This window comes from Strigops habroptila, chromosome 9 (genome assembly GCF_004027225.2).
Source record: "Strigops habroptila isolate Jane chromosome 9, bStrHab1.2.pri, whole genome shotgun sequence".
Taxonomy (NCBI): Eukaryota; Metazoa; Chordata; class Aves; order Psittaciformes; family Psittacidae; genus Strigops; species Strigops habroptila.
In genome coordinates this window covers 22,994,048-23,017,614 of record NC_044285.2, presented here as the reverse complement: position 1 = coordinate 23,017,614, position 23,567 = coordinate 22,994,048, and the positions used below count along the sequence as shown (strand labels likewise).

Below are 23,567 nucleotides of genomic sequence, written 5' to 3'. Positions count from 1 at the left end.
GGGGCACCGCAGGCACCGGCCCTGGGCTCTGAGCTGCTGCGGTGCAAAGCACCCAATGGGAGACCTGGGCTGGTTCCCACACTTGGCCGGCACCTGGCAGCCCCCCCAGGTCCTGGGCAGCATCCCTGGGTCCTAGGTAGCATCCCTGGGTCCTGAGCAGCATGCCCGGGTCCTGGGCAGCCCCCTTGCTGCAGCCTAGCCTTATCTGCTCCCTCTTTCCCGACCTGTGCCCCAGCCCAGCTGTGGGCTGCAAGGGGCAGAGGGGCAGCTTCCCCAAGCTCCTGCAGCATCCCACAGCCTCCCGCTGCTTCCCACCTGTGCCAGTGGCATTGGAGCAGCCCGGGTGATGCCAGAGCTGATGGGAGTTGTGCTAGCCCCAGGGAATGGCGTCATGTGGTTCCCAGGAGCTCTAGCCCAGGCGCTGCAGATGGAGCCCAGTGAGGGCTCCAGGCAATAACCGGGTCCTGCCTCGTCTTGCATCTGGAGCAATTCTAAGGGCTCCAGTTCCGCCTCACCTGGTGCCTTTATCATCCCTGGGACCAGGGGCAGCTCCACCAGCCCCTCTCCCAGGAGCAGAGCTCGGCCCTGCTCCTCCTCTGCCCCTGCTCCCATCAACTCTCCCGGGCTGCACCTCATCCCAGGGGATCCCGGTGCTGCTCCTCTCAACACTTTGGGGTTGCCAAGCCCAGCCCAAGGCACGGCCAAAACCAGGGCTGCCAACATGGACTGTTCCCCATCACGCCCTTGCCTAGCAGGGGCTGCTCCTCGCTCCCACTATCCATCCCACAGCTTTCCAGCCCTGAGTCCCTGCTCTTTGCATCCTTGGTTGGGGCTGGGAGCCGAATCCACATCCCCCCACCGCGAATGCACAGACCCTGCCCATTGCTGCTCAGCAGGCTCTGCCTCCTGCTCCAGCGAGGCCAATACAAAAAGCCCCCCCCGGGACTTGGCCCTGTGACCCTGCACACAAACTCCTGGACCATCCCCAAGCCCATGGGCAGCTTTCCCAGCTCATCCCAAGCCTCCCAGCTAGAGAGCGCTGGGAGCACCAGCCTGCCCTCTGCAATAGGGGGAACAGGGCTGCTCCCCGCTCTAGGCAGGGCTGCAGACCCCTCCTTTCCAAAACCACCTCTGAAATGCTCCCTTCCTCTTCCACCTCTCGTTTCTCCTCCTGCTTTCTCAACCACCTTGGTGACCAACAACAGGAATCGGGCTCCCAAGGCTCTTAAAATCCTTCCCAGCCTGAAAGCTCTCCATGGGGAGCACTGAGCTCATTCCAGCTCCCACATTCCAACCCCTTTGGCAGCTCAAGGTTGAACCAGACAACCTGGGGCTGCAGGGAACAGAGCAGGAGGTTCCGACTCGTTCTTTGGCATGGAGCTGTAGCAGCCCCATCCCGGCGGAGCTGGCAGTGGTGCAGGTGCAGCAGCGCTGCTGGAGCCGGGGTTGCCGGGCTCGGTGCCGGCTCCGCTTTCCCGGAAAGGGAGAGGACACTGTGGGCGGATGCTCCTGGAGAGGACGGAGGTCCAGGAGCACCAGACCCAGCAGCAGCCGGGCCAAGCGCAGCGAGCGCCGCGTGGCCCCGGCAAGGGCAGATGGGGTGGATGGGGGGAAGCGCTGCCAGGGGGTGCAGCCTGACCCCAGTGTCGAGGGTGCTCCCGAGGTCCCAGTTCCGCAGCTTTTCCAACTCTGCTGCTCCAGGCTCTTCCCAGCAGTGGGGAGGGGTCTGCAGGTCCCCCCCAGCCCCAGCACCGTGGGCTGGACCTGGCCCTGGCCCGTGGGTGCCTTAAGGAGGGTCCTGCAGAGAGCCGAGGGCACAAACAGAAGGGAAAGGCAAAAGCTCACAAGGGCCAGTCGTGGGGAGCAAACCCAGCACCCGGCCAGGGGCTCTCTGGCTGCACAGCCGGGGCACAGGGAGGTTCCAGAGGCACAACCTGCTCGGGAGAGGCACTGGGCCCTGGGCTCCTCATCTAGCCTGGCAGAGTCCCCTCACGCTTCACAGCCCCAACAGGAACTTAACAATGAAAAAAACAAACAGGAAGCTGGGAAGAGCAGAACAAGCCCAGGAATTCAACGCGCATTTGACGTGCTGAACTGGGAGACGGGTTTCAGTTTCACAAACTGGTTTGAAGCTTAACAAGCAGCAGCAAGAGCTGTTGGAGCCACAGCCCGTGCAGACAGGCACATGCCACCCGGCGCCTCTGGCTTCATTCCCACTGCACCAATGCTCCAGTGCCTGGTGAGGTTGCCTCACCCCTCGCTTGTACCAAAGCGGGTCCTGACTTCTCTAAGCCTGACCTTAATGCAAAGTCTTGAAGACTGGACACCACCAACCCAATCGCCACATGTGCAGCATCCTTAGAATTGAGCAGTGACCAGGAGAACAACTCGGCTCGTGCCCTTCTCAAGCCGAGTGCTCGCTGACATAGCATCACACAAAGGGGTTTTGCAGCAATAACTGCAGAACATCTCAGAGGTGCGAAGAGGATGGGATGGGGGAGTCTCCAGTCAAGGGGGTCTGAAGTCACAACTGTAACCTGCTCGCCCTCAGCGCCTTTGCCTTCTACAGCTGCCGGGGGTAGAGGAACCAGATGGAGTTGGGCAGGAACTGAGGGCACGGGCAGGCTGTACTCAAGCTACTCACCAGAAGACCTGGCTACCCATGAAATGTCCGTGCCTCAGTTTCCCCACTTGTAGAAGATGCCCGTGGATGTTGGTCATTGTCAAAGGCCCAGGACCCACTGGTCAGACCCTGCTGTAGGAGCCTGTGGCAGAGGCACTCAATGCAGAACACTCCTGCCCACCACGGCATGAGCAAGCAAGGCTTCCCAAACCACACAGACACCACCAGGCCAGGACCTCGAGCTGCTCACTGGTGTGGATTTTACACCAAAAAGCCTGTTTGTGTATAACCATAGAACCACAGAGCAGCTTGGGTTGAAGGGACCTTAAAGCTCATCCACTTCCAACCCCCGCCACGGGCAGGGACACCTTCCACTAGAGCAGGTTGCTCCAAGCCCCTGTGTCCAACCTGGCCTTGAACACTGCCAGGGATGGGGCAGCCACAGCTTCTGTGGGCACCCTGTGCCAGCGCCTCAGCACCCTCACAGGGAAGAGCTTCTGCCTCAGAGCTCATCTCAATCTACCCTTTGGCAGGTTAAAGCCATTCCCTATTAAATATGGGGGTGTTCGCTTACAAAGCTACTGCCACAGCACGAAAGCAGTTTGCTTTTCCCGTGCCACACTCAGAACCACATGGAAGAAAAGGAGAAGTCACCTGGAACCGAAAGCTGCTCATCTCCCTGCCCTGTGACAGCACCGAAACCTCCCTGCCCTTTCCTCCTGCTTTAAAATACCAGGGGGTGAGGGGAATGCTGCAGCTCCAGCAACATTTTCACATTGACCTTATTCCTCATGGCTTCATCACATTAATTCGATCCAGACACATGCAGCTTCCTTGTAGTCGCTGCCAAAGAACTGTCTTATCTTTGCTGCCCCGAGGTTCTGCTTTCAATTCGGCACAGTCCAATGCCAAGGGCGTTCCCAGCACTGACTGCGCTGCCCTTTGTCTCACAGCAAAGCCTGCGGCTCAGATCTCGTCTCCCCCCCTCCTCTTGCTGTTAACCAGTTCATCACTACATCCAAGCCTTCCGTTCCCCTCCAGACAACATCTCATTTCACTTTCAAGTCCCGAGCCCAGAACATGTTCACAGTGGGAAGGAGGAAATCCACATGGAAAACACGTCAACACCCCAGGAAATCACTTCTTGGGACATTGTAAATAAAGAGCACAAAGAAACCCAGCCCGGGGCAGCGACCTCCTGTGCAGCCCCGATGGCACACAGGGCTCTGCCCCCTCTGCCTTGCCCTGGGGCACCCTGGGACATCCCCCAAGTGAACTGAGCCTGAGAAGGAGGAAACTAAAGCAGAAAACCCCTTTCCTTCAGCAGGAAGGATTCAAGCAGCTGTGGGAGGCGGGATGCTTGTTAAACCAAGGGGATAACATCAGTGTTCCTGCAGCGGGAGTGGGCAGGAACCCCAGTGCAGCCACAGGCTGGAGTCCAGCTCAGCCATCCCATCCCACCCATGCCATTCCCTGGACCCATTCTGCTCACAGAGCCTTCCCACAGGCTGCAGCCCCACAGGCGCTGGTGCCAAGGCCCCACTGAGGCCCCAGAGGAAAAACGCTGCTTTGAAGGTGGTTTCTTTCCTCTCCAGTGAATCGCCTGTTGCTGCTCAGAGCCCTCAGGGCTGCTGGAGCAGGAAGCTGGTGCCAGCAGCTCGGCCCTTCCTCCTTTCCCCCCACGGACATGTCACCAGCTCTCCCTGGCACAGTCCCTGGATCCCCGGCCAGCACCGACAGCTCCCAGCTCTGCCCTTGGGACCAGTGAGCTGGACACAAGGGAAGAGCTGAGCCAGCTCCATCCAGGCTCACAAAGCACACGCAGTTTTCCCCTCAGTTTCCCACAGTGCGGCAAGCTGGAGATACCAGGAAAAAGTAATTCCACTTACCTACTGCCTGGAGCATCCCAACAGCGCTGTGGAACCCGGTCCTGATCTACACAGGAGCCCACCCCTCACAGGCACCCCCATGTGTGGTAGGGAATGGCTTTAACCTGCCAGAGGGGAGATTGAGATGAGCTCTGAGGCAGAAGCTCTTCCCCGTGAGGGTGCTGAGGCACTGGCACAGGGTGCCCAGAGAAGCTGTGGCTGCCCCATCCCTGGCAGTGTTCAAGGCCAGGCTGGACACAGGGGCTTGGAGCAACCTGCTCTAGTGGAAGGTGTCCCTGCCCGTGGCAGGGGGTTGGAGTCGGAGGAGCTTTAAGGTCCCTTCAACCCAAACCACTCTGTGGTTCTATGCATCTGCTGCCTTAGTCTGGCACGGTGGCAAGGGACAGCATCAGGCTCCATTAACCACTGCATTTCATTAAGGCTCAGTGGCTCGTTGCTCCTCCAGGGGAGGGCAGAGGAGGTGAGAGCCCACTGGCCCCACAGTGACCCACCTTGTGCATCTTCATCCCGCTCCTCACACCCCAGCACCAGGCTGGGGAAAGCACCCCAACTCATATCCTGCCCTTTGGAAGGGTGATAGCCAGAGCAGGCACCCAGAACCCTCCCAAGGAGGGTCCCCAGTCATGTATGAATAGGCTATAATCACATAAACAATACAACAATCATCAATATCATGTTTTAAGACCTTTCTGGCAGGTCCCTCCCTTTTCTGAGTGAGGAGCAGGGTGCCCCATGGCCACCTCCTCACATGGAATATCACCCCTGCAGCGGGGTGTAAGACCCTGGAGGCTTTACAGCAGCTGAAAAGGGATTTGGAAGAGCCTCAGCCTCAGCCTTCTCTCTGGTGCTCAGCCCAGCACTGCAAGCAGCGGTTCTTGCTTAGCTCAGGAGACCACAGGGTTGGTGGCATTTATCAAACACATGGATGGGCTCCAGCGCAGGCTTGTGTAACCAGCCCTTTGCTGAAGGGAAACCCCAGGGCTCCTCCTGGAGTCGCTCCCAAGGTAAAGCGGTGGGAAAGCAAGAGCTGGATGGGGAAAATCCTTCCCAACCATTTCTCCATTGGTTAGAGCATGAGCATGGGCTCTCCCTGCACAGAATTTTGCAGGAAAGAGCTGAACTTGTTTTCACAGGAATTAAAGGAATTCCACAAAGCAGAGCACAACCAGCCAGGAGGGTCCGTACCCCCCAGCTCCCTGGGGGAGCACCAGTCCCTGCAGAGCCCCGGCAGGAGCCCCACGTTCCTGGTACTGGCAGCGCTGCCGTGGGTAACGCACTCATGACAAGGGGTGATTTTGCTCCAAGTTTCCCTGCACAGAGAACTACAGCTTAAACCCAACCAGGTTGGAGCTGAACCGAGCCGTTCCCTTACACAAACACTGGGGTCAGCAGGCTTTCACATACAGTCAGAGCAGCTCCAAGCTCCTATTTCCCCCTTGCCACTGCACACCAGACCTCCAGCTGTCCAAGCATCCAGCCCATCCACAGGGAAATTAACACATGAAAGAGAAGCAGAAGTGGAGAGATCTGTGCGAGCCAGAGGCAAAGAAAGGTCTCTGGCACGCTGAAGCTGGGAGCTTGCCTGCTGGCAGCTGCTTCCTGCCCCGAGCTCCCATTCCCAACGCTCCCAGATGGCAGAGCCGCTGTGATCCCCCTCCGACAGCCTGCTCCCTGCCCTCCTGCACCCCCGGAGCACCTGGGGTAACCCACCGGGCAGCCGGGAGGCTCCAGCCTGTTCACAGCTTTCCCTTTTGGCACCCCTTGTCCTTACCCTCACCCCGGGCCGCGGCAGCCTTCCTGCAAGGAGAGGGACGGGCTCACATGTGGTGTGGATCTAACTGAAGCAGGGACCCTGTTTTCAAGCTGGAGTCTCCTGCATATTGTAGGAAAGGCAGAAAAGCAAAGCTCTGTTGGTCTGGTGCCCAAGTGTGCCACAGGGAAGAGAAGCCTGCATGCACACCTGCGTGTACCCCTGCATGCACGGGACAGAAATTTCCTGGAGGCAACCCCCAGGGAACTGGGAGAAGGGGAACAACCTTCTCCGAACAGGACAAAGAAAAGCATTTAAAGGCAAAGTTTCTCCTGCTGGAGGCAGAACAGGAGCATTTCAAGTTGTGAGTGACTTAGGGGCACACCACAGTCTTTGTTTCAACTCAGCACCATCTCCTGCTGTACAAAACCCCACAGACAAAGTCAAGGCATTTATTTTCTAAGCAGAAGGGACCTGATCCATTGGTAACATCTTGGTTTGATTCAGCTTTAAGGCAGACAAGAATTCAGGCCCTCAGAGCTAGGTAAAGCAGTAGCAGCAGGTACTCGCTGATGGAAAATGAACTGGCTTCAGCTCCGTGTAGATAGAAATAAGGAATTTGCTTATATTTAAGAGTTTAAGAGCAAATTTCCAGACAACTCTATTCAGGAGCCCCACTCCCACACAGAATGGGTTTACCATGGCAGCAGCAGCCTCGCATGGACCACCCATCAGCAGAGATTTGTGCATCAGGAAGCAGAGTCAGAGCCCCCACTCCCTAACTCTGGGCCATCACTCACCGGTTGGTTCTTCTCTGCAGCCACAGTGGTGATCCGGGGGAAGAGGAAGCTCTGAGGAGCCTCAGCCATGGACCACAGAACACCACCTGCTAGAGACTGAAGCCATGTTAAACATCATCCACATCCAAAACCATTCACATACCTTCAGAATTCCAGTAAATGGTCACGATTTTATTAACAGGAAAATAATTTGGTAGGATTTGGGGCAGGGACTTGAGGGACACAGAGGTGGAACGAGGCTGAGGGTGCTCAGGAAGGGGTTTATTGCATAGTTGCTGGCAAAAGGAGAGACCCCGAGCGGTGCACGTATGTGAAGTGGCAGCACTCCCAATCCTGGAGCTGGGACCTGGAGGAGCAGGGAACAGCACAAGTGTCCATGTAAACATCCCAGGCGTGGGGCTCCCAGGAGGAGCTTCCTAGCCCCAAACCCCTGCTGGCTATGGGAGAGGTCACTGTGTGGTATCAAACATGATTGGAACACTAGGAAGTGCAAAGGCAGGGCACTAATGCAGGGCTCGGCCTTTCCCATTCTAATTCCATGCTCAAGGGAAATCAAGGAGAAGGAACCCTCAGGCATGTATCTACACCCGGGATCATGGTAAGAACACAACCGTTACCTCCTGCCTCCTCCTCGGGGCTCTCCTGGCAAGGCAGCAGCAGAGGCACTGAATACATTAACAGATTCATCGAAAGCAGCTTCTTCCCAACCAGACCTGGGCCCAGGAGATCTGCTCTCAGGGGTTTGGGCTTGTGGGGCTCTCACCCTCGCTCAGCAGAACACCCTCAGGCAGCCAATGGTTCCCCCCCCCCGCCAGTTTTGAATTTTCCTATTGTTCCCAAGTGGCTAATTGGGAATCCACCACCCCTGAGCTAGAACCACAACCTTCTGCCACCACCTGAGCGCTGTGTGCAAAATCCTCCTCCTCCAAAGCTTCTGAAGGAACAGAGCTTGTCTTTTCCTCCCCATGTTAGTGATAAGAGTCCAAATAAAGTAAGAGGAGAGAGAATTCTATAGCATTTTGCTTTTACTCCTTCATGGAATCTTTCCAATGCAACTTCACAAAAGCAACGTAAATAAAGTCTCTTTTTTCTTCTAAAAAGAAGATTCTGTTCCACAGATCATGTAGTGCAATCGGTATCTGGTAGAAAAAAAAGTATCTTCTTCAGCTCCATGGAAGAAAATGCTGAAAACAGTTCCATGGTCTCAATAAAAATAGGGAAGTGTATCCAGCATGGTCTCTAAAGGTCCTTTTGTGTTGAACACACAATACCTCCTAGTCTGCCTTTAGTTGAAGAGTATCGAATCCGGGTCCTGGTTGGCCAGTTGTGCAATGTGCTTCAGAACGTCCTTCTTGGTGATGATCCCAAGGAGCTTCCTGAAAAAGGGAACCACAGTTTCAGTGCACCAGCACCCACAGAAGGTATCCTGCCTCTCACAGGCTTCACACAGGGTGACTTTAATGCCTTGCAGGAGCTAAAGTACCTTTGTGGGACACTCCACACAATGTAGGGTGCTCACAAGCCCCAGCAGAAACTCTGTCACTGGTTTACACTTAGGAGGTTATGACCAAAAGACAAATATTAATCATTACTAACACCTACCTTTGCTGAAAAGATCAATCTGAATGTGTAGTGCTGCAAGAAACCTGGAGAGGGGCTTTAGACAAGGGCCTGTAGGGACAGGACAAGGGGAATGGCTTTAACCTGCCAGAGGGGAGATTGAGATGAGCTCTTAGGCAGAAGCTCTTCCCTGGGAGGGTGCTGAGGCGCTGGCACAGACTTTTCCCAGAGAAGCTGTGGCTGCCCCATCCCTGGCAGTGTTCAAGGCCAGGTTGGACACAGGGGCTTGGAGCAACCTGCTCTAGTGGAAGGTGTCCCTGCCCGTGGCAGGGGGTTGGAACTGGAGGAGCTTTAAGGTCCCTTCCAACCCAAACTGTTCTGATTTTATGATTTTAAGTCCTAGTGCTCTCAGCAGCTGTGCTTTCAGAAAGGTGTATGCCAGCAGGAAGGGAATTAGGCAGAACATCTGCAGGGAGCCAAGACCAGCAGGTCCAAGTGCCCCCCAGCAGGGAGAGGATCCCCGCTAGTGCCATGCTTCAGGGAACAACAGATCGCTCCGTTTCCATCTCTGCCTTCACTCCTTCCCCTCTCACCAAATGCTGTTTCTGAGAAGCATCAAAGTGAATTCAAGTAGTTGCATGACACCCACAGCCAGATCTGAGAGGAGGCTGTGAGCCCTCTCCATCAGTTTGACGGATCCATCACCGCATGGAGCTCTGTCCTCACCTTACAGGCTGTATGTTACTGCTTCAGCTGAAGGCTCAGGGTTCTCACAACTGCTTTGTTCCAGAGATTAGCTGCTCCCCCTGATGCTCAGAGCCCTTTGCTCCCTAAAGGAGAGGAGGCAATCCCCAAGCCCAGGGCCCTGCCTGCAGCGCGCTTACCCGTTGTGAGTCACCAGGCACTGGCGCAATCCCAGCTTGCGGAATATATCCACCACGATTTCCATGGGCGTTTGGTCTGTCACTGTGAAGGGACTGAGGTCCAGGATGCTCCTGAGTTTCAGCATGGAGGGGGAGCTTGGAGGCAGCGGAGGAGAGTGGTCAGTGAAATAAATAACTGAAGTGCTCACAATCCCATCCTGCTTCTTCCGGGCATTTTCTGGAAGAAGGAATATTTGATTAAGTATCATCCCTCCCTTTCCTTTCCAAACCAAAGAGCACATACCCTTTCCTCTCTGCCTTAAAAGTCCATTCCTTCCCTTCACCTGAGCTGCTTCTCCAGGCAAGCAGTGACCCAAGGAGGATGAGACATGTTTCTCATGTGTTTTGCTCTGGCCATGTAAAGGCAAGTTCTGGAATCTTTAACTTCCCAGTTTCAAGAGGAGGTAGAAAAATGCTTTGTACTTTATCACTCACTGATTTGGGTCCCATGCAGAGCAACCTCAGATGTTTTTTTAAGCACTTAAACATACTGGTGCAGGCTCCATGCCCATGATAGAGTCAGGACTAGAAACAAGTTCAGTACTTGCCCTCACTCAGGTATTTACACAGTGCATTACTCTTGGGCTGCACGGGCAGTCTGGGCTTCAATCTGGTATTTACATCCCAAGGCTCCCTGGGAAGGGGCTGGCCTGGCAGCCCCAGCGCCAGAGTGGGTGAAATCCCCTCCTGTGGCACACAACAGTGCTTATCTCTGGGGGGAGGATTACTCCTAATGAGTCCCTGGAGATTGAGAACAACACAAATGCAAGAATTCATGGTCATCCCATCCCACAGAGCAGCCTCTCAAAAGGAAGGAAATGTGCATAATAAAAGAGGGGAGATTGAGATGAGCTCTGAGGCAGAAGCTCTTCCCTGTGAGGGTGCTGAGGCGCTGGCACAGACTTTTCCCAGAGAAGCTGTGGCTGCCCCATCCCTGGCAGTGTTCAAGGCCAGGTTGGACACAGGGGCTTGGAGCAACCTGCTCTAGTGGAAGGTGTTCCTGCCCGTGGCAGGGAGTTAGAGCTGGAGGAGCTTTAAGGTAAGCACCATCCTGCTCCTTGCTCCAGCAACCAAGCACGGAGGGAGATGTGGCTTTGGCCGGATCCATCCTCCCCTCCAGCTCACCACGGGGCTCACATGAACTCTGCTACATGCTGGTGTAAGAAGGTGAGGAGCAGGAGCTCAGAAGTGACCCAATATTCAGTGCATGGACCAACCAGACTATTTCTCTTAATGAAATAAACATTAACAGCTAAGAAAGCTTTCCACACCCAGTCATCCACAGTCAGGAAGGCTTAGTTCCTGCTGGCAAGAAGTCCCCTGCTTCATGCCCTAAGGTTCATGAATTCAGTAGAGCCATACTGATTGCAACAAGAAGCCGTCCTGTCCCTCATGCTCACTGCATGCAGACCCCATGCTGCTTGGGGATGCAAACACCATCACTACTGGGTGCCTAAACTCCTAAAGTAAATTACAGCTGGTGCCATTTAAGGCCTCTGATGGCATCATTCATCATTCATCTGCACAGTATCTTGCCTCTTACCAATTGAAATTATGAGGTCTCTCCTGAGGACAAAGCCAACGAGCCTCTGGGACTCGCGGGACACCACCACTGGATAGCCACTGTAAGTGGTTTCATTGATGATGGTCTCCACGTCCTCCACGGTCATGCTGTCCTGAGTGATGACAGTCAGAGGAGGATCGTTCCTCCGCGGCCTCATTACGTCCATCGCGAGTGTCTTGTGTGAGAACTCCTCCTTGGCCTCCAGGAAAGGGTACCCGTTGAGGCGGATGTGGGCATCGTAAATGCCTTCCCGCCCAATGGCATCAGCCACCCACTTGCTGGTCATGGCTGCTGCCATCAGAGGAACGATGTATTCCAGTCCACCAGTGAGCTCAAACATAATGACCACCAGCGACACCGTCATTCGGGTCACACCACCTGCAAACACAACAGGAGATGACAGAGGACATGAGTAGGCAGTTCTGGAGGGTTCCAGGCAGGAGAGCTGCCCTCTGCCAACTCATCTAGAAAAGGTCTTGTTTCAGCAACAGGTTGTTCTGCTGGACTCCTGCACCACATTCAGCATCGCAGTGGACACCAAACATGAGCAGAAAACAGCACTGAAACCACCCATCCTGTCCAGAACATGGTGCCATGGGCTGGCTCACAAGGGTTTGCTACATGGTTTTCATGGGTTTCCCCTCAACTCGGAAGGAACCTTAAAAGATGACTGACTAACCTCTCATGTGACTTAGCTAGCTGCAAAACAGCCTGGCCATGCAGTTTTGCTCCAATACCACCTCCTAAAGGGACATACACCCTTTAATGCTGTGTGGAGGTAAAGAGAACAGTTAATGAAGGGGAATTGTATTTATTTCTCAGCAATTACATGCAAACAAGGTGTTTCCCCTTTAAAAAGGCCAAAGATGGGGTTTGGTGGCATGTTTTTATTGTTCCTGAAATGAAAGTTTCTTCTGATACAGTCCCTTAAGAGGACGAGGACTGGGATTTACTGGGATTTAAGATTGGGAATTACAGTGAAAGTGAAGTTCAGCCATGTGCACTCAACTTCTCACATCCAGCCAAGAGGAAGAAGTGTTACCAAAAACCAGAGTGCTTGAAAGAAGAGTTGCACCACGAGAAGTTAAGGCCAGAACAGGAAGTAAAATGAATTAAAAGCCCACAGGAAAACCTGAGGTCGCTGGACAGCCTCCCTTGTTCTGCTGCCTGGTCAGGTGCTCCCCATGGAAACCTGCCACCTCCAACGATACGTTGGTGCTGGCAAGAGAAGGCTTTGAACACTGCCAGGGATGGGGCATTCACAACTTCTTGGGCAGCCTGTTCCAGTGCCTCTACAACAACATCATGCATTCTACAGCAAGGTTTCCTGTTCTGGAGATGAAGCCAGCTTCTATGGACTGTGAGAACAGCAGCATTTCACTCCTACATGTCTTCACATGGTCAACCAAGCCCAAAGCACAGTTTAGACTCCTTTGCTCACCTAGACACGCTGCGGCCCCGACCATCGCGTAGAGGCCCGGAGTGATGCAGTCAGCTCCTTGGCTGCACCAGCCACTGAAGATGGCCCAGTCGTGGTGGTAGTAGGCCAGCTGCTCCATGGCCACGCCGAGCAGCCTGCCCGCAATGGCACCCACCGCCATGCTGGGGATGAAGAGACCTGAAGGCACCTGCAGAAACACCATCGGTCAAGGCCTCGCTCCCCACACATTGCAAAGGAACGTTCAAAACAGCTGTTCCGGTGATGGAAGTTCAAAATAGGGCTGAGTTAGAGGTTACACTGAAGTTGCTCCACCTGCCAAACCCCACTGCAGGAAAGCTCAGACCTTGGCCCTGCACCCATAGCTCAGGAAGCTGCCACCAAGCAAGGTCAAAACCATCAGAGCAAGGAACAGCTACAAGCAGGCATTTACAAATGAAGACATCAATTGCTTTGCCATCAGCTCTTGCATATATATCAAAAAGGCTTAAGGTAGGACAATTTAGTAGCATTCTGTGCCTGGAAAAGGGGACATGAAGCCTTGAGACACCAGTTCAGTGACAACATCTGCACCTCACACCCACTCAAGCTAAAGGGTCTCTACTGCCCTCAGTTACAAGCAACAGAACAAATAATTAGTCTATCACTTTGCCCCCTTCTTAACAGAGCTTGGGGAGGAAAACCTGTGTTTATTGAGCAAATAAAACTAAGACCTGGGGTTCCTGCAGCAGAATGTGAGCTCATTTACAGGCAATTCTCACCTTCATGCCAAAGGTGAAGATGGTGATGAAGACCTTCATTATAAGGGCCAAAGCCAGCTGCCACATGGCAGTGTAAACTCCTGGGCCAGCAGCTCGGTCTGGCAGGTCATCCCCTTTGGTGCTGTTGAAATCATTCACGTACTCGCAGAGCTTGGAGGAGTCCAGAATCCCACAGTCATTGAAGAGCTCAGAGATCAGCTCACTCGTGCTCATCCTGGTGTACTCGTTGGGGAAGGCCAGCACGGCCGTGATGGCCGTCACTACAAACACCTCCAGTACTGGGTATTTGCCGAGCTTGGTCGTCTTGCGCCGCCTGCACCAGGCGATGTTGCTGCGAATGAAGAAAGCTCCCCAAAGCCCACCAAATATGCCCAGCAGGATGAACGGCACAAGCTCCAGAAGATGCCATGGCATGTGAAACTCCACGTAGAAGAGAACCAAGCGGCTGTTCCCAAAGGGGTTGATGGAGCGCAGGGTGAATGCCGCGACCAGAGCAGCGAAGAAGGAGCGCCACAGCGTCTTGAGAGGAAAGTAGTAACTGACCTGAGAGGAGAAACAAGGCAGGGTTAGTCACTTCAACACTTGCCACTCCACCGACCACTGCCCAGTAACAAAATCACCATTGCTTGAAGTATAAGCAAGGACCAAGATCGATGTGTGCTGGGTACAGCCCCTCCTCTCCAGCCAAGCACCCCAGGCTTGATTTTGGCCTGCTCAGTTCCAGTGCAACAACTGCCCTCTATGACTTCTGACAAGGGCCTGTAGGGACAGGAAAAGGGGGAATGGCTTTAACCTGCCAGAGGCGAGATTGAGATGAGCTCTGAGGCAGAAGCTCTTCCCTGTGAGGGTGCTGAGGAGCTGGCACAGACTTTTCCCAGAGAAGCTGTGGCTGCCCCATCCCTGGCAGTGTTCAAGGCCAGGTTGGACACAGGGGCTTGGAGCAACCTGCTCTAGTGGAAGGTGTCCCTGCCCGTGGCAGGGGGTTGGGACTGGATGAGCTTTAAGGTCCTTCCAACCCTTCTGTCCCTGAAGTGGAGGTGAATTACTTGGATAATTAAAGCTGTTACAAATCAGCTGTGAGCTGAATCAGAGAACTCTTTGCCCTGCACACTCTGCAAGGTCCAGATGTGCCAAACAACAGTGCTTGCCATAGCTGCCACCACAACTGTGCTCAGCTGAGCAAAACCATCCCTCTCCTCCTTGAAGCCCTGAAGCAAGCAGTGGTGATCCATATCTGTGTCTGAAAGAGAAGGACTGGAACTTCCTTGGGAAGAAAAGAGGTTCAATGAGCCAGATAAGTTTGTTCGCAAGGTACCCTGGGACAGAGTTGTCAGGAGACGGTGGGCACATGGCAAACATGAGGCAGGCTGTGGCTGTGAGCAGTTAGTGGTGCTGGGCATGGACAAACCAGGGGAAACCAACAGCTTTAAAGCAAAGCTTCAGACAGACATCATCCAAAATAAGTTCTCCAGTATTCCCAAGAATTACCTGAAACCCCAATAAGCTTTTAGGTTGTTTGGCCTTGTAAACACACCACTCAGGAGGCTCTCCTACACCCCAGCAGGGCTGGATTTTTAACCCAGCAGGGTCAGTCCTTGCAATCAAACGGCTCACCAAGGGCCACCAGAAAACGCTGCTGTTACCTCTTCCAGGCTGAAGAGCACTCCTCCGATTGGGGCACCGAATGCTACCGACACTCCAGCAGCTGCAGCTGCTGATAAAACCTACGGGAGAAACCAAAGAGACCTTTTCAAACACCCCCAACCTTCATGTTTGTCTTTAACTTTGCAGTTTTCATCTCCAGCGAGTGCTCGGTCAGCCAGGTCTGGCCTGCTTTACAGACAGCAGGACAATGGTGGAGTGAGCCGTTCCCCAGGGAGAAGAGCTGCAGGGAGCTACACACCCACTGGTGCTGGCATTTAACACTCCCACCCAAACCAGTCGAAGTGGCATCATGGCAAGTACCTTTTCCTGCTTCAGCTGGTTTCACGCTTTTACCTTAGATAAAGCTTCAGTAAAGCAGCGTGGCAGCAATTCCACCTCAGAACACTGACTTCTCCCATTTTTGCTGTCTCACATTCAGAGCGTTTCTCACACAGTGTAACTTGAGGAGCTGGGGGCCAGCCAAAACCAGCCCACGGGGTGCGTTCCATTGGGTTCGGCTTACCAGAAGGCAAACTCGCCAACGTGATACTGCACATCCCACATGAAATGTGAGGAAATAATCCTGAGCTTCATGTTAGATGTTAACATGGTTCTTACACCATGCCCATCACCGCTCCCTTAAAGCAAAGCCCTTCAGTCTACTCCTACAGCCAAGTCCACCTCCTTCAAACAGTCCCAAAACAGTTTCTGGAGCTGCATGGCCAAACAACAAGCGTTGCAGAGGTGGAGGTTAATGCAGTGAATGCTCCCATCACAAACAAGATGACAACCTGCACTGCTGTGGTGTCCCTTCCTAACCACGATGGCTTTTGCTTCAAGGAGGTGTCACAGCGAGGCACACCAAGAACATGCCAAAAGAGAACGATTTACACCTGAGGCAAAGCTCCAGCCTCAGCAGCCTCCCCACACCAGCAGTGGCCCCCTGTACCTCTCTGCGCTTGGCTTCGTTCTTCCTGTACTTGGTGAAGAGATGACACAAGATGTTCCCACAGCAGCAGGCGACGTGCACCAGAGGCCCCTCCTTGCCCAGGCTCAGCCCAGAGGACACGGCCAGCACTAAGGTGATGGTTTTGATGATCAGCGTCCACTTGCCCAGGTAGCCTCTAATGATGAAACCACTTAAGATAGTTTTGATCTGGAAGTCAAGCACACAAAGCTCTACAGGCTTTCAGTCAAGCCCTGGGCAGAGCTCCTGTTTTACTGGGTGCTCCCAATCCTGCCCACAACTTTCCCAGTCCCCCCCAGCTATCAAAAATAACAGAGTCAGCAAAAATACCCCACCATGCAAGAGCTGAAACAGCCACTTGAGTCCTTCCTTCAGGGCCACTGACCCTGCTGAAGAAAAATCTGGCTTTTGTAGCCTTTACACAGTGTGCTTTTGTTCATGCCTCCCACAGCAAATGCCAAAACATTTGAGTTTTTAAAGGGACTGCATGGAGACCTAAGCACTAGGCATGTTTCAGGAATAGTTTGGGAAAAAAAAAACATGTATTAAGCCACCACCCAAGGTGCAAGAAATGATTATTCCACAGGGATGTGGAATCTTTGGATGGTGGATCCCCATCCCACCTCAAAAAACCCCCTCTCATTCTCACTCACCTCTGGGATCCCTGAGCCACAGGCATAAGGAGCAAAGCCCTTCACAAGTAGCACAGCAAGGAGGGAGAACAGCAAGGCCCAGACAACGTACATGAAGTAGTTGAGAATATATGCAAAAGCCCCCTGGAATGCAGAGAAAGGAACCCAAATGAGATCATTATTTCAGCTGAGATCACGTCGAGCCTCTGCACTGGAGCAAGTACAGAAATATCAGGTAATGCCACAGTTATCAGCCCAAAACAAAGAGTACTACAGCAAGTGTGAGGTTCCAAGGACAAGTTATGTTCTTGGGTTATAGGGATATGAACCAATCCTATCCCCAAACACCATTATTTAAAATAGCAAACAAGGTACACAAGTAGCTTGGCACTGGGGTAAGGTCTGTCCTGATTGATCACGTGGCTCCCTGGATAGAGCTGCCAGAAACACAAGACCTGAGCTCACCTTGCATTCCTCTGAGAGAAACTAATGAACCCCATCACAGAATCGTGAATAATTTAGGTTGAAGGGACATTTACAGTTCAAGGCCAGGTTGGATGGGGCTTGGAGCAACCTGCTCTAGTGGAAGGCATCCCTGCCCGTGGCAGGGGGTTGGAACTGGAGGAGCTTTAAGGTCCCTTTCAACCCAAACCAGTCTGGGACTCTATAAAACCAGCTGCAGGCACACGTCACCTCTCCATGGCCCAGGATGAGCTGGGACCAGCTCTTCCACTCAGGACACTTGTCTCTGTCTGTAAAGGTTGTGTTGGATTTCCAGCAGCAGTGCTCGTGGTTAAACCAGAAACCTGCTAAACACACTCCTTCCTTCAGATCTGTCATCCAGTGGGCAGAGATGTCAATCAGCCCTGCCAAGGAACCTGGTTTGAAGAAAAAAAGGAAAAAGAAGTGTAATAATCCTCCTGCTGAGACTCACACACCTGAAGGTTTCAGTCTGCCCTGCTACATTTTGACTCACATCCCAACACACAGAGCAGCACTGACATTTCTGCCTCCAATTACCTTGTGTTCTATAGAGAGCTAAATGGGGAGATTTGCTAAAGGATCTATAGACATTGAAAAGAGCAGATCAGGAACCAAAACGTGCCCAATAATATTTCAAAGACTGAACCACCACAAGCTGCATCCAGAGAAGCTGTGGCTGCCCCATCCCTGGCAGTGTTCAAGGCCAGGTTGGACACAGGGGCTTGGAGCAGCCTGGTCTAGTGGAAGGTGTCCCTGCCCGTGGCAGGGAGTTGGAACTGGGTGAGCTTTAAGGTCCCTTCAACCCAAACCAGGCGGGGATTCTGTGATCACCAGAAATTACTTCTGCCCAATGACACTGAAAAAGCACTGGATAAATATAGCACAGCGAGTGGGCTGAGGGGCACGGGGGGACATGGGGCACTTTTGGAGGATGGTGACAGCATGTGCCACCAGTCTCCAAAGTACTTAACACTAAGGCTGTGACGGGAATAGCTTTCAATTGGGAGAAAACATTTCTATCCCAATTTAAATAAAATTAAAATGAGGGGAAGGTTGTAAGTGTGCCAAGTGAAACCCAGGCAGCAGAGAGCCAGTAACTCAGATTTGAAAAGAAGAATCTTCAAACAATTTCTTGTTCTTCTGTTAAGAACAACTCCTACAATCCCCACAGGTAAGTGCTGCCATCGGCTCTGCTCTCAGCTACAGCACCAGCTCAGTACTGAGGTCAGGAGCAGAGACCTCTGCTCCACGTGAGCAAGTTCTGGCACAAGCTCCAGAGGTGCCAATAAACATTCAGCAGATCCTCCAGTTAATGGAACACCAGCTTCTGCTCTAAACATTAACAGCAGCTTTCATCCACCCTGGGCCTGGCACTGGGCTGCTCCCTCTTGGGAAGGCCCATCTCCAGCTGAGGTGCTGCTGCAGCACAGGGGGCAAAGTTCATGCTGAAGCTGTTCAAAAGGTCTTGGCCAGTTAAGCTCTCAAAGAAGCCTGACTGCAGAGACCCCTGTCACTTTATATCCGAGGTGGGGAGGGGAAGAAGAGAATCTTGCTAGTATCCTTGGCATTACCCTCTCCAGGTCCAGTGAAGAGCCTTCAAAGACCCCACACAATGTGACACCCTCCTCTGGCCCAGCATTTTGATCAGCTCTGCTCTGATGAATTACACAAGAGAGACATGGACCTGCTCGAGCGAGTCCAGAGGATGATCAGAGGCCTGGAGCACCTCTGCTATGAAGATGGTTGGGCTTGTTCAGCCTGGAGAAGAGAAGACTCCTGAAGGGGAGACCTTAGAGCAGCTCCAGTGCCTAAAGGGGCTACAAGAAACCTGGAGAGGGGCTTTGGACAAGGGCCTGTAAGGACAGGACAAGGGGAATGGCTTTAACCTGCCAGAGGGGAGATTGAGATGAGCTCTTAGGCAGAAGCTCTTCCCTGTGAGGGTGCTGAGGTGCTGGCACAGACTTTTCCCAGAGAAGCTGTGGCTGCCCCATCTCTGGCAGTGTTCAAGGCCAGGTTGGACACAGGGGCTTGGAGCAACCTGCTCTAGTGGAAGGTGTCCCTGCCCGTGGCAGGGGGTTGGAGCTGGGTGGACTTTAAGGTCCCTTCAACCCAAACCATTCTATGGTTTTATGATTCTAATTCTCCATAAATCAAAGCATTTGAAAGTAATTCTCCATAAATAGCAAAGCAGTGGCAGAGGGACCAGTATCAGCGAGCCCCTCACACAGCCTTTGCTCCAGGGATGAGGTCTCATGCTCCAGTGACCAGCTGGGGTTTGTGGGGGGAATCGATGCTGCGGTGCAGAACCAGCACTTAGCTTTAAACCGAGGTTTGCTCTTACCTGCCAATAACCCAATGAGGAGCATCAGCAGCCAGCCAGAGAAGGCGTCGCTCACACTGTGTATCAGTGCCCATGTGGACTCTTTGCTTCTACTGGTGATCTAGGAAAGGTTTTCCAAAAAGAAACAACAATCCACTAAGACACGGATGCACTTTGGCGTAAATGCTCTAAAGCTACATGGTGATTCACAGACCATAGTCTGTCATTCTATGCCACAGGCCAATCTGGACACTGAAGAAACTTTGTGCCTCATGGATACTGATACCCACTGAGATTGATACTGGTACCATGAGAGCACAGAGAAGCTGCCACCAGCACTTCCCAGTCTCCAGCTACAGCCCCGATATCTGTAACACAAACTAGATGTTGCCCTGAGCAGAGGAGCCTCCGCCAAGTGCTGCTCAGCCAAGCACAAGGCGAGTGATAGGTTTAATGCCAACACAGAGGAACAGTGGGGCTGGGAACCAGGCTGTGCTGGGGGCACTGGGAAGTGGGGCTCGGACGCGTGCAAGGTGCCCCAGGAGGGCGAGCTCCCCGGTCTGCCTGCGCCCAGCAGGGCCGGCTGATGCCCGTCAGTCTCACTGCTCTGGACAGGCAGACAAAAGGGTGACAGAAGAGCTACCGTGCACCCGTCAGCCTGCTGCCTCTCCCGGGGGAAGCGTTCCGGGACACCACTGTGTTCCCAGATAAAAAGGCACATTGATGCAGCCAACTAACACTGACTAAGTGAGGAATAAAGAAAGTAAGAATCCTTTCTGCCTGAATTCTCTGGATTTTTGTCTTTCAAATGCCATGCTGCTGGTGAGTGGAACTGCTACTGAATGGAGGCTTGGTGGGGTGGGTGCCAAGGCTATTTCCTTTATATTTCATTGAGCCAACCCTGCACCTCTTTGTCCAGCAGAAACTTCTGCCTTGACCTGATTTCAACTTCTTCCGATGAAGACAGAAGCAGTCTTGTCATTCAGGCACCTCTGCAGATAGGAAATAGGTTATCCTGTTCCATCACAGGCATCACGCGTGCATCTGCGCACAGGGGCATGTGCGTGAGAGGTCTTTTGGCTTTGTACTCTTCATCCATAGGTGGGAAGAGGGTTTTGGGCAGGAAGCAGTGGGAGCATTGGAGTCCCTAAATTAGATCTGCACTCACTCAAGTTCAGGCATTACACTGTATTGCATGTACTCTCAGTGAGCAGGGTTGGTGCCCAGTTTGTGCACTGTCACTAGGACACAGGTTGGTTTGTGAGGCTCAGGGGAAAAGAAAAATCATGAAAGAATATTCTGGCAAGCAACTAGCCCAGTTGAGGTCAGCCATCGCCCCCCAGGAGGTCTGCCAGCAAGGGCTTCTGGGGAGCAGGAGCACACTGGGGACACTAGTGCTTTATGTCAAGCATTCCCTGCTTTCTAAGCAGATCCCTTGAACTGCAGAGTGGTGAAGTCCTGGGAAGAACTGCACTTAGCCTGAAAGACTGAAAGAATTCACTTCTCAAACATGCGGCACAAACAAACCCAACAGGACAAGCATCATTCACAGCGCAATTGTGTGAGCAGAGGAGTGACCTGTTTCTTCATCAATAAACAGGATCATGGTGCTTAGATCCTTCCATTGTAAACCATGGAATAGCAATGTGATTCTTCCAGAATACTGCAAATAGCCATGCAGCTTCCCTGAGTTTCGCTCTGCTCTGCAGGCTTTGCAATGCTCCAGCCTCAAACAAGTCCACCATGGCCTAAGGAAACGTGCCTTTAAGGCATTTCAGATGTGTATCAGAAATCCACCACAGCATTTACATAAATCCAAGCCTCCAGAAGCAGCAATTGATAAACTGCAACATGCTCAGTTCCGTGTTCCTGGTCCCCAAACTAAAGCTCCTGTGGAGAGGATCTCCATGCCCATCCTCAGGGCAATCCCAGGTCTCTCCCACATGTGCCTCCCTAGTCCACAGTCAGAACCCAGATTAGCTCCAGCAGGTTTGTTATCCTGCCCTCAGCACCACAAGGAGTAGGAAGAGATTTTACCTCCCTGTGCCTGTCCCGGTCCCTGGACTTCTCTCGCACCCAGTCTATAGTGTTAAAATCTTCATAGGTGCCCACGCCGGGAAGAGGTTCCTCCAGGAAATCCATCATTGTGCTTGTGCCATTCATCCCTCCTCCATTATATGAGGAAAACCCTGGCGGGAAGGAAGGAGGAAAATTGAGTATTTCTTAGTTTTCCCCTTTTTAAGTAAAAAAAACATCACCAAAACATTGACTTAGGGGGAAACCCACAGATTTAAGGTCCCTTCCAACCCAAACCAGACTGGGATTCTATGATTCAGATGATACAAATAATGAGGTGCCTCTGCTGAGGGGTCTTTGAGGCTTTGCTCAGTGTGGGTGACAGGTTTCTACCAAGCCCAGCGATGCAGAAGACAACGCTGAGTCTCCCTTGAGCAAGGGAAGATGAACGACCATCTCCCCAACCCTCACCTCCCAAAGCCAAGCAGCCCAGCCAGGAGTTTACCTAAAGATAAAAAGATAGAGCTGTCCTAAAAACCAGCCTCTATAAAGCAGTGTTAAACCTCCCTAACTCCCTTGAGCAGCACTTTCTGCAAGGAGACGAGATCAGGGTCATTCCTTGCTTACTCTTCTGGAATAACTGCCCAGACCAGCAACTTTCAGCTGTCCTGGGAACGCGCTCCCTTCTCAGAGCTGCCACAGAGCAACACGGATCAGAGCCGGAGGGCACAGACTCTGTGCACAGCACTGCAGGTCACCCACTACCCCGATCCACGGCACTGAATGTCCCACAGGTACCATCTGCATTATCTCATCCATACCATAACCACAGCTGAGGGCTCTCGCGACAAGGCCACGTGCAGAAAGGATGGCTGGACCTGACTTGCAGGCTGGGGACCAGGCACCGTTTGGGACCGACCCCATTCAGGCCAGGCTGTGGTCCCCAGAGCCCCGAGGTCTCCAGCCATGCGCAGCACGTTCACAGCAGAGGATAAGGTGCCCCTTTGACAGCACATGATGAGAAAACATCCTTTTATTTTTTCCAGGAACAATATTTAACTGTAACATGGCTGACAGCCATAAATATTTATCAAGATTATATTTCCTGCCTCAGCTTGTTGCAAATCAAGGCTCCTAGGATAACCACATTGGAAAAAGGGAAGAAAATGAGCCTGGGAAAGCCTTGCCAAAACACAATCAAGATGAACATACAGCTCTCCCCAGCTCCTAACGTACAAAGCTCTGAGTCATTTAATGCCTAGAGACAGCAAGTTAAACACAACCCTGTTAGAAGAGTACAGTTCATTCCTCCAGCACAGATTTGCCGGTGTTTTGATCACCTCTTCTCACTAAAATGGGTTAATGCTCCACTTCAGAGAGTCTGCCTGGCTCAGGGAAAAACCAGGCAGCGCTTGTTAAAGTCACAGCATCTGCCATTTCAACCCAGCAAACCCACGGGCTTTAGGAGCTGCCCTGCATGGCAAGAGGATGGCCCGATGAGGAGCCTGCACCCCTGCTCTAGCAGCCCTGGGAAAGGAAAGGGTTTGTAGACAAAAGGCAGACGGGCAGCAAACCACCCACCATTACACAGCAGAAATACCACAAAAACCCCCCGGCTGCTCGCCCTCCATCACCCTCCATTACCCGCCATCACCCCTTCAGCCAGCGAGCTGAGGAGCAGCTCCGGAGGCACCGCCGGCTCCGGCTGCACGGACACGTTCCCCCTTGGCTCACGTCCCTCCTTCCTCCATGGCAGCAGCCTCCTCACCGTGGCTCAGCTGCTGCTCCCGCGGGAGCGCCGCTGGAGCGCGGCCGCTGTCCCATGGGGCGATGGCCGCGGGAGCTCCAGCGTCTCACGGCGGCACCGGCCACATCCTGCTGCTCCGGGCCCGGGCGCAGAGGAGCCGGCAGCGGCGCGGGGCCCCCCCCGCACGCCGGGCCTGGCGTCACACCGGCCGTCACATGGGCCAGCCCTGCACCTCGCTGAAGGGCAGGACTGGGGCCGCATGCCCAGAGCTTCCCCTCGCCGGCAGCAGCGGGCAGCTCCTGCATCGGGATCGCGATCCCCGATGAGCCCAGCGAAGAGGCTGCACCCTGGAGCTGCTCATGCAGCACTCGGGATGTTTTACCTGGGATAATACATCCTTGGGACTAAACCCAGCCTGTCTGCTGTGCTGCACAGACTGCACACAGCCCA

The 23,567-nt window shown here is 53.3% G+C and overlaps 1 protein-coding gene and 1 long non-coding RNA gene across 10 annotated transcripts in view; both read right to left on the bottom strand.

The window, feature by feature from the left end:
• Positions 1 to 5,170: 5,170 nt before the first annotated feature.
• Positions 5,171 to 5,746, bottom strand: LOC115613335. The gene is made up of 2 exons (XR_003993362.1): positions 5,434 to 5,746; positions 5,171 to 5,395 (listed from the first exon to the last, which is right to left on the bottom strand). It is a non-coding gene; the product is annotated as an uncharacterized LOC115613335 (long non-coding RNA).
• Positions 5,747 to 7,212: 1,466 nt separating this feature from the next.
• Positions 7,213 to 23,567, bottom strand: part of LOC115613300 (H(+)/Cl(-) exchange transporter 5) — a 36,863-nt gene continuing 20,508 nt past the window's right edge. For 4 of the 9 annotated variants that reach the window (XM_030498602.1, XM_030498600.1, XM_030498599.1 and 1 more), the window contains 11 exons: positions 21,392 to 21,543; positions 19,376 to 19,475; positions 17,245 to 17,429; positions 16,573 to 16,695; positions 15,902 to 16,076; positions 14,797 to 15,032; positions 13,309 to 13,851; positions 12,551 to 12,737; positions 11,089 to 11,487; positions 9,507 to 9,723; positions 8,312 to 8,438 (listed from right to left, as the gene is read on the bottom strand). In XM_030498602.1, coding sequence (XP_030354462.1) covers positions 8,348 to 8,438; positions 9,507 to 9,723; positions 11,089 to 11,487; positions 12,551 to 12,737; positions 13,309 to 13,851; positions 14,797 to 15,032; positions 15,902 to 16,076; positions 16,573 to 16,695; positions 17,245 to 17,429; positions 19,376 to 19,475; positions 21,392 to 21,543 — 2,408 coding nt within the window. In that variant the 3' untranslated portion in view covers positions 8,312 to 8,347. Of the gene's footprint in view, positions 8,439 to 9,506; positions 9,724 to 11,088; positions 11,488 to 12,550; positions 12,738 to 13,308; positions 13,852 to 14,796; positions 15,033 to 15,901; positions 16,109 to 16,572; positions 16,696 to 17,244; positions 17,430 to 19,375; positions 19,476 to 21,391; positions 21,544 to 23,014; positions 23,307 to 23,567 lie in introns of those variants that run through there. The other 5 variants (XM_030498604.1, XM_030498603.1, XM_030498606.1 and 2 more) reach the window with 4 other exon arrangements.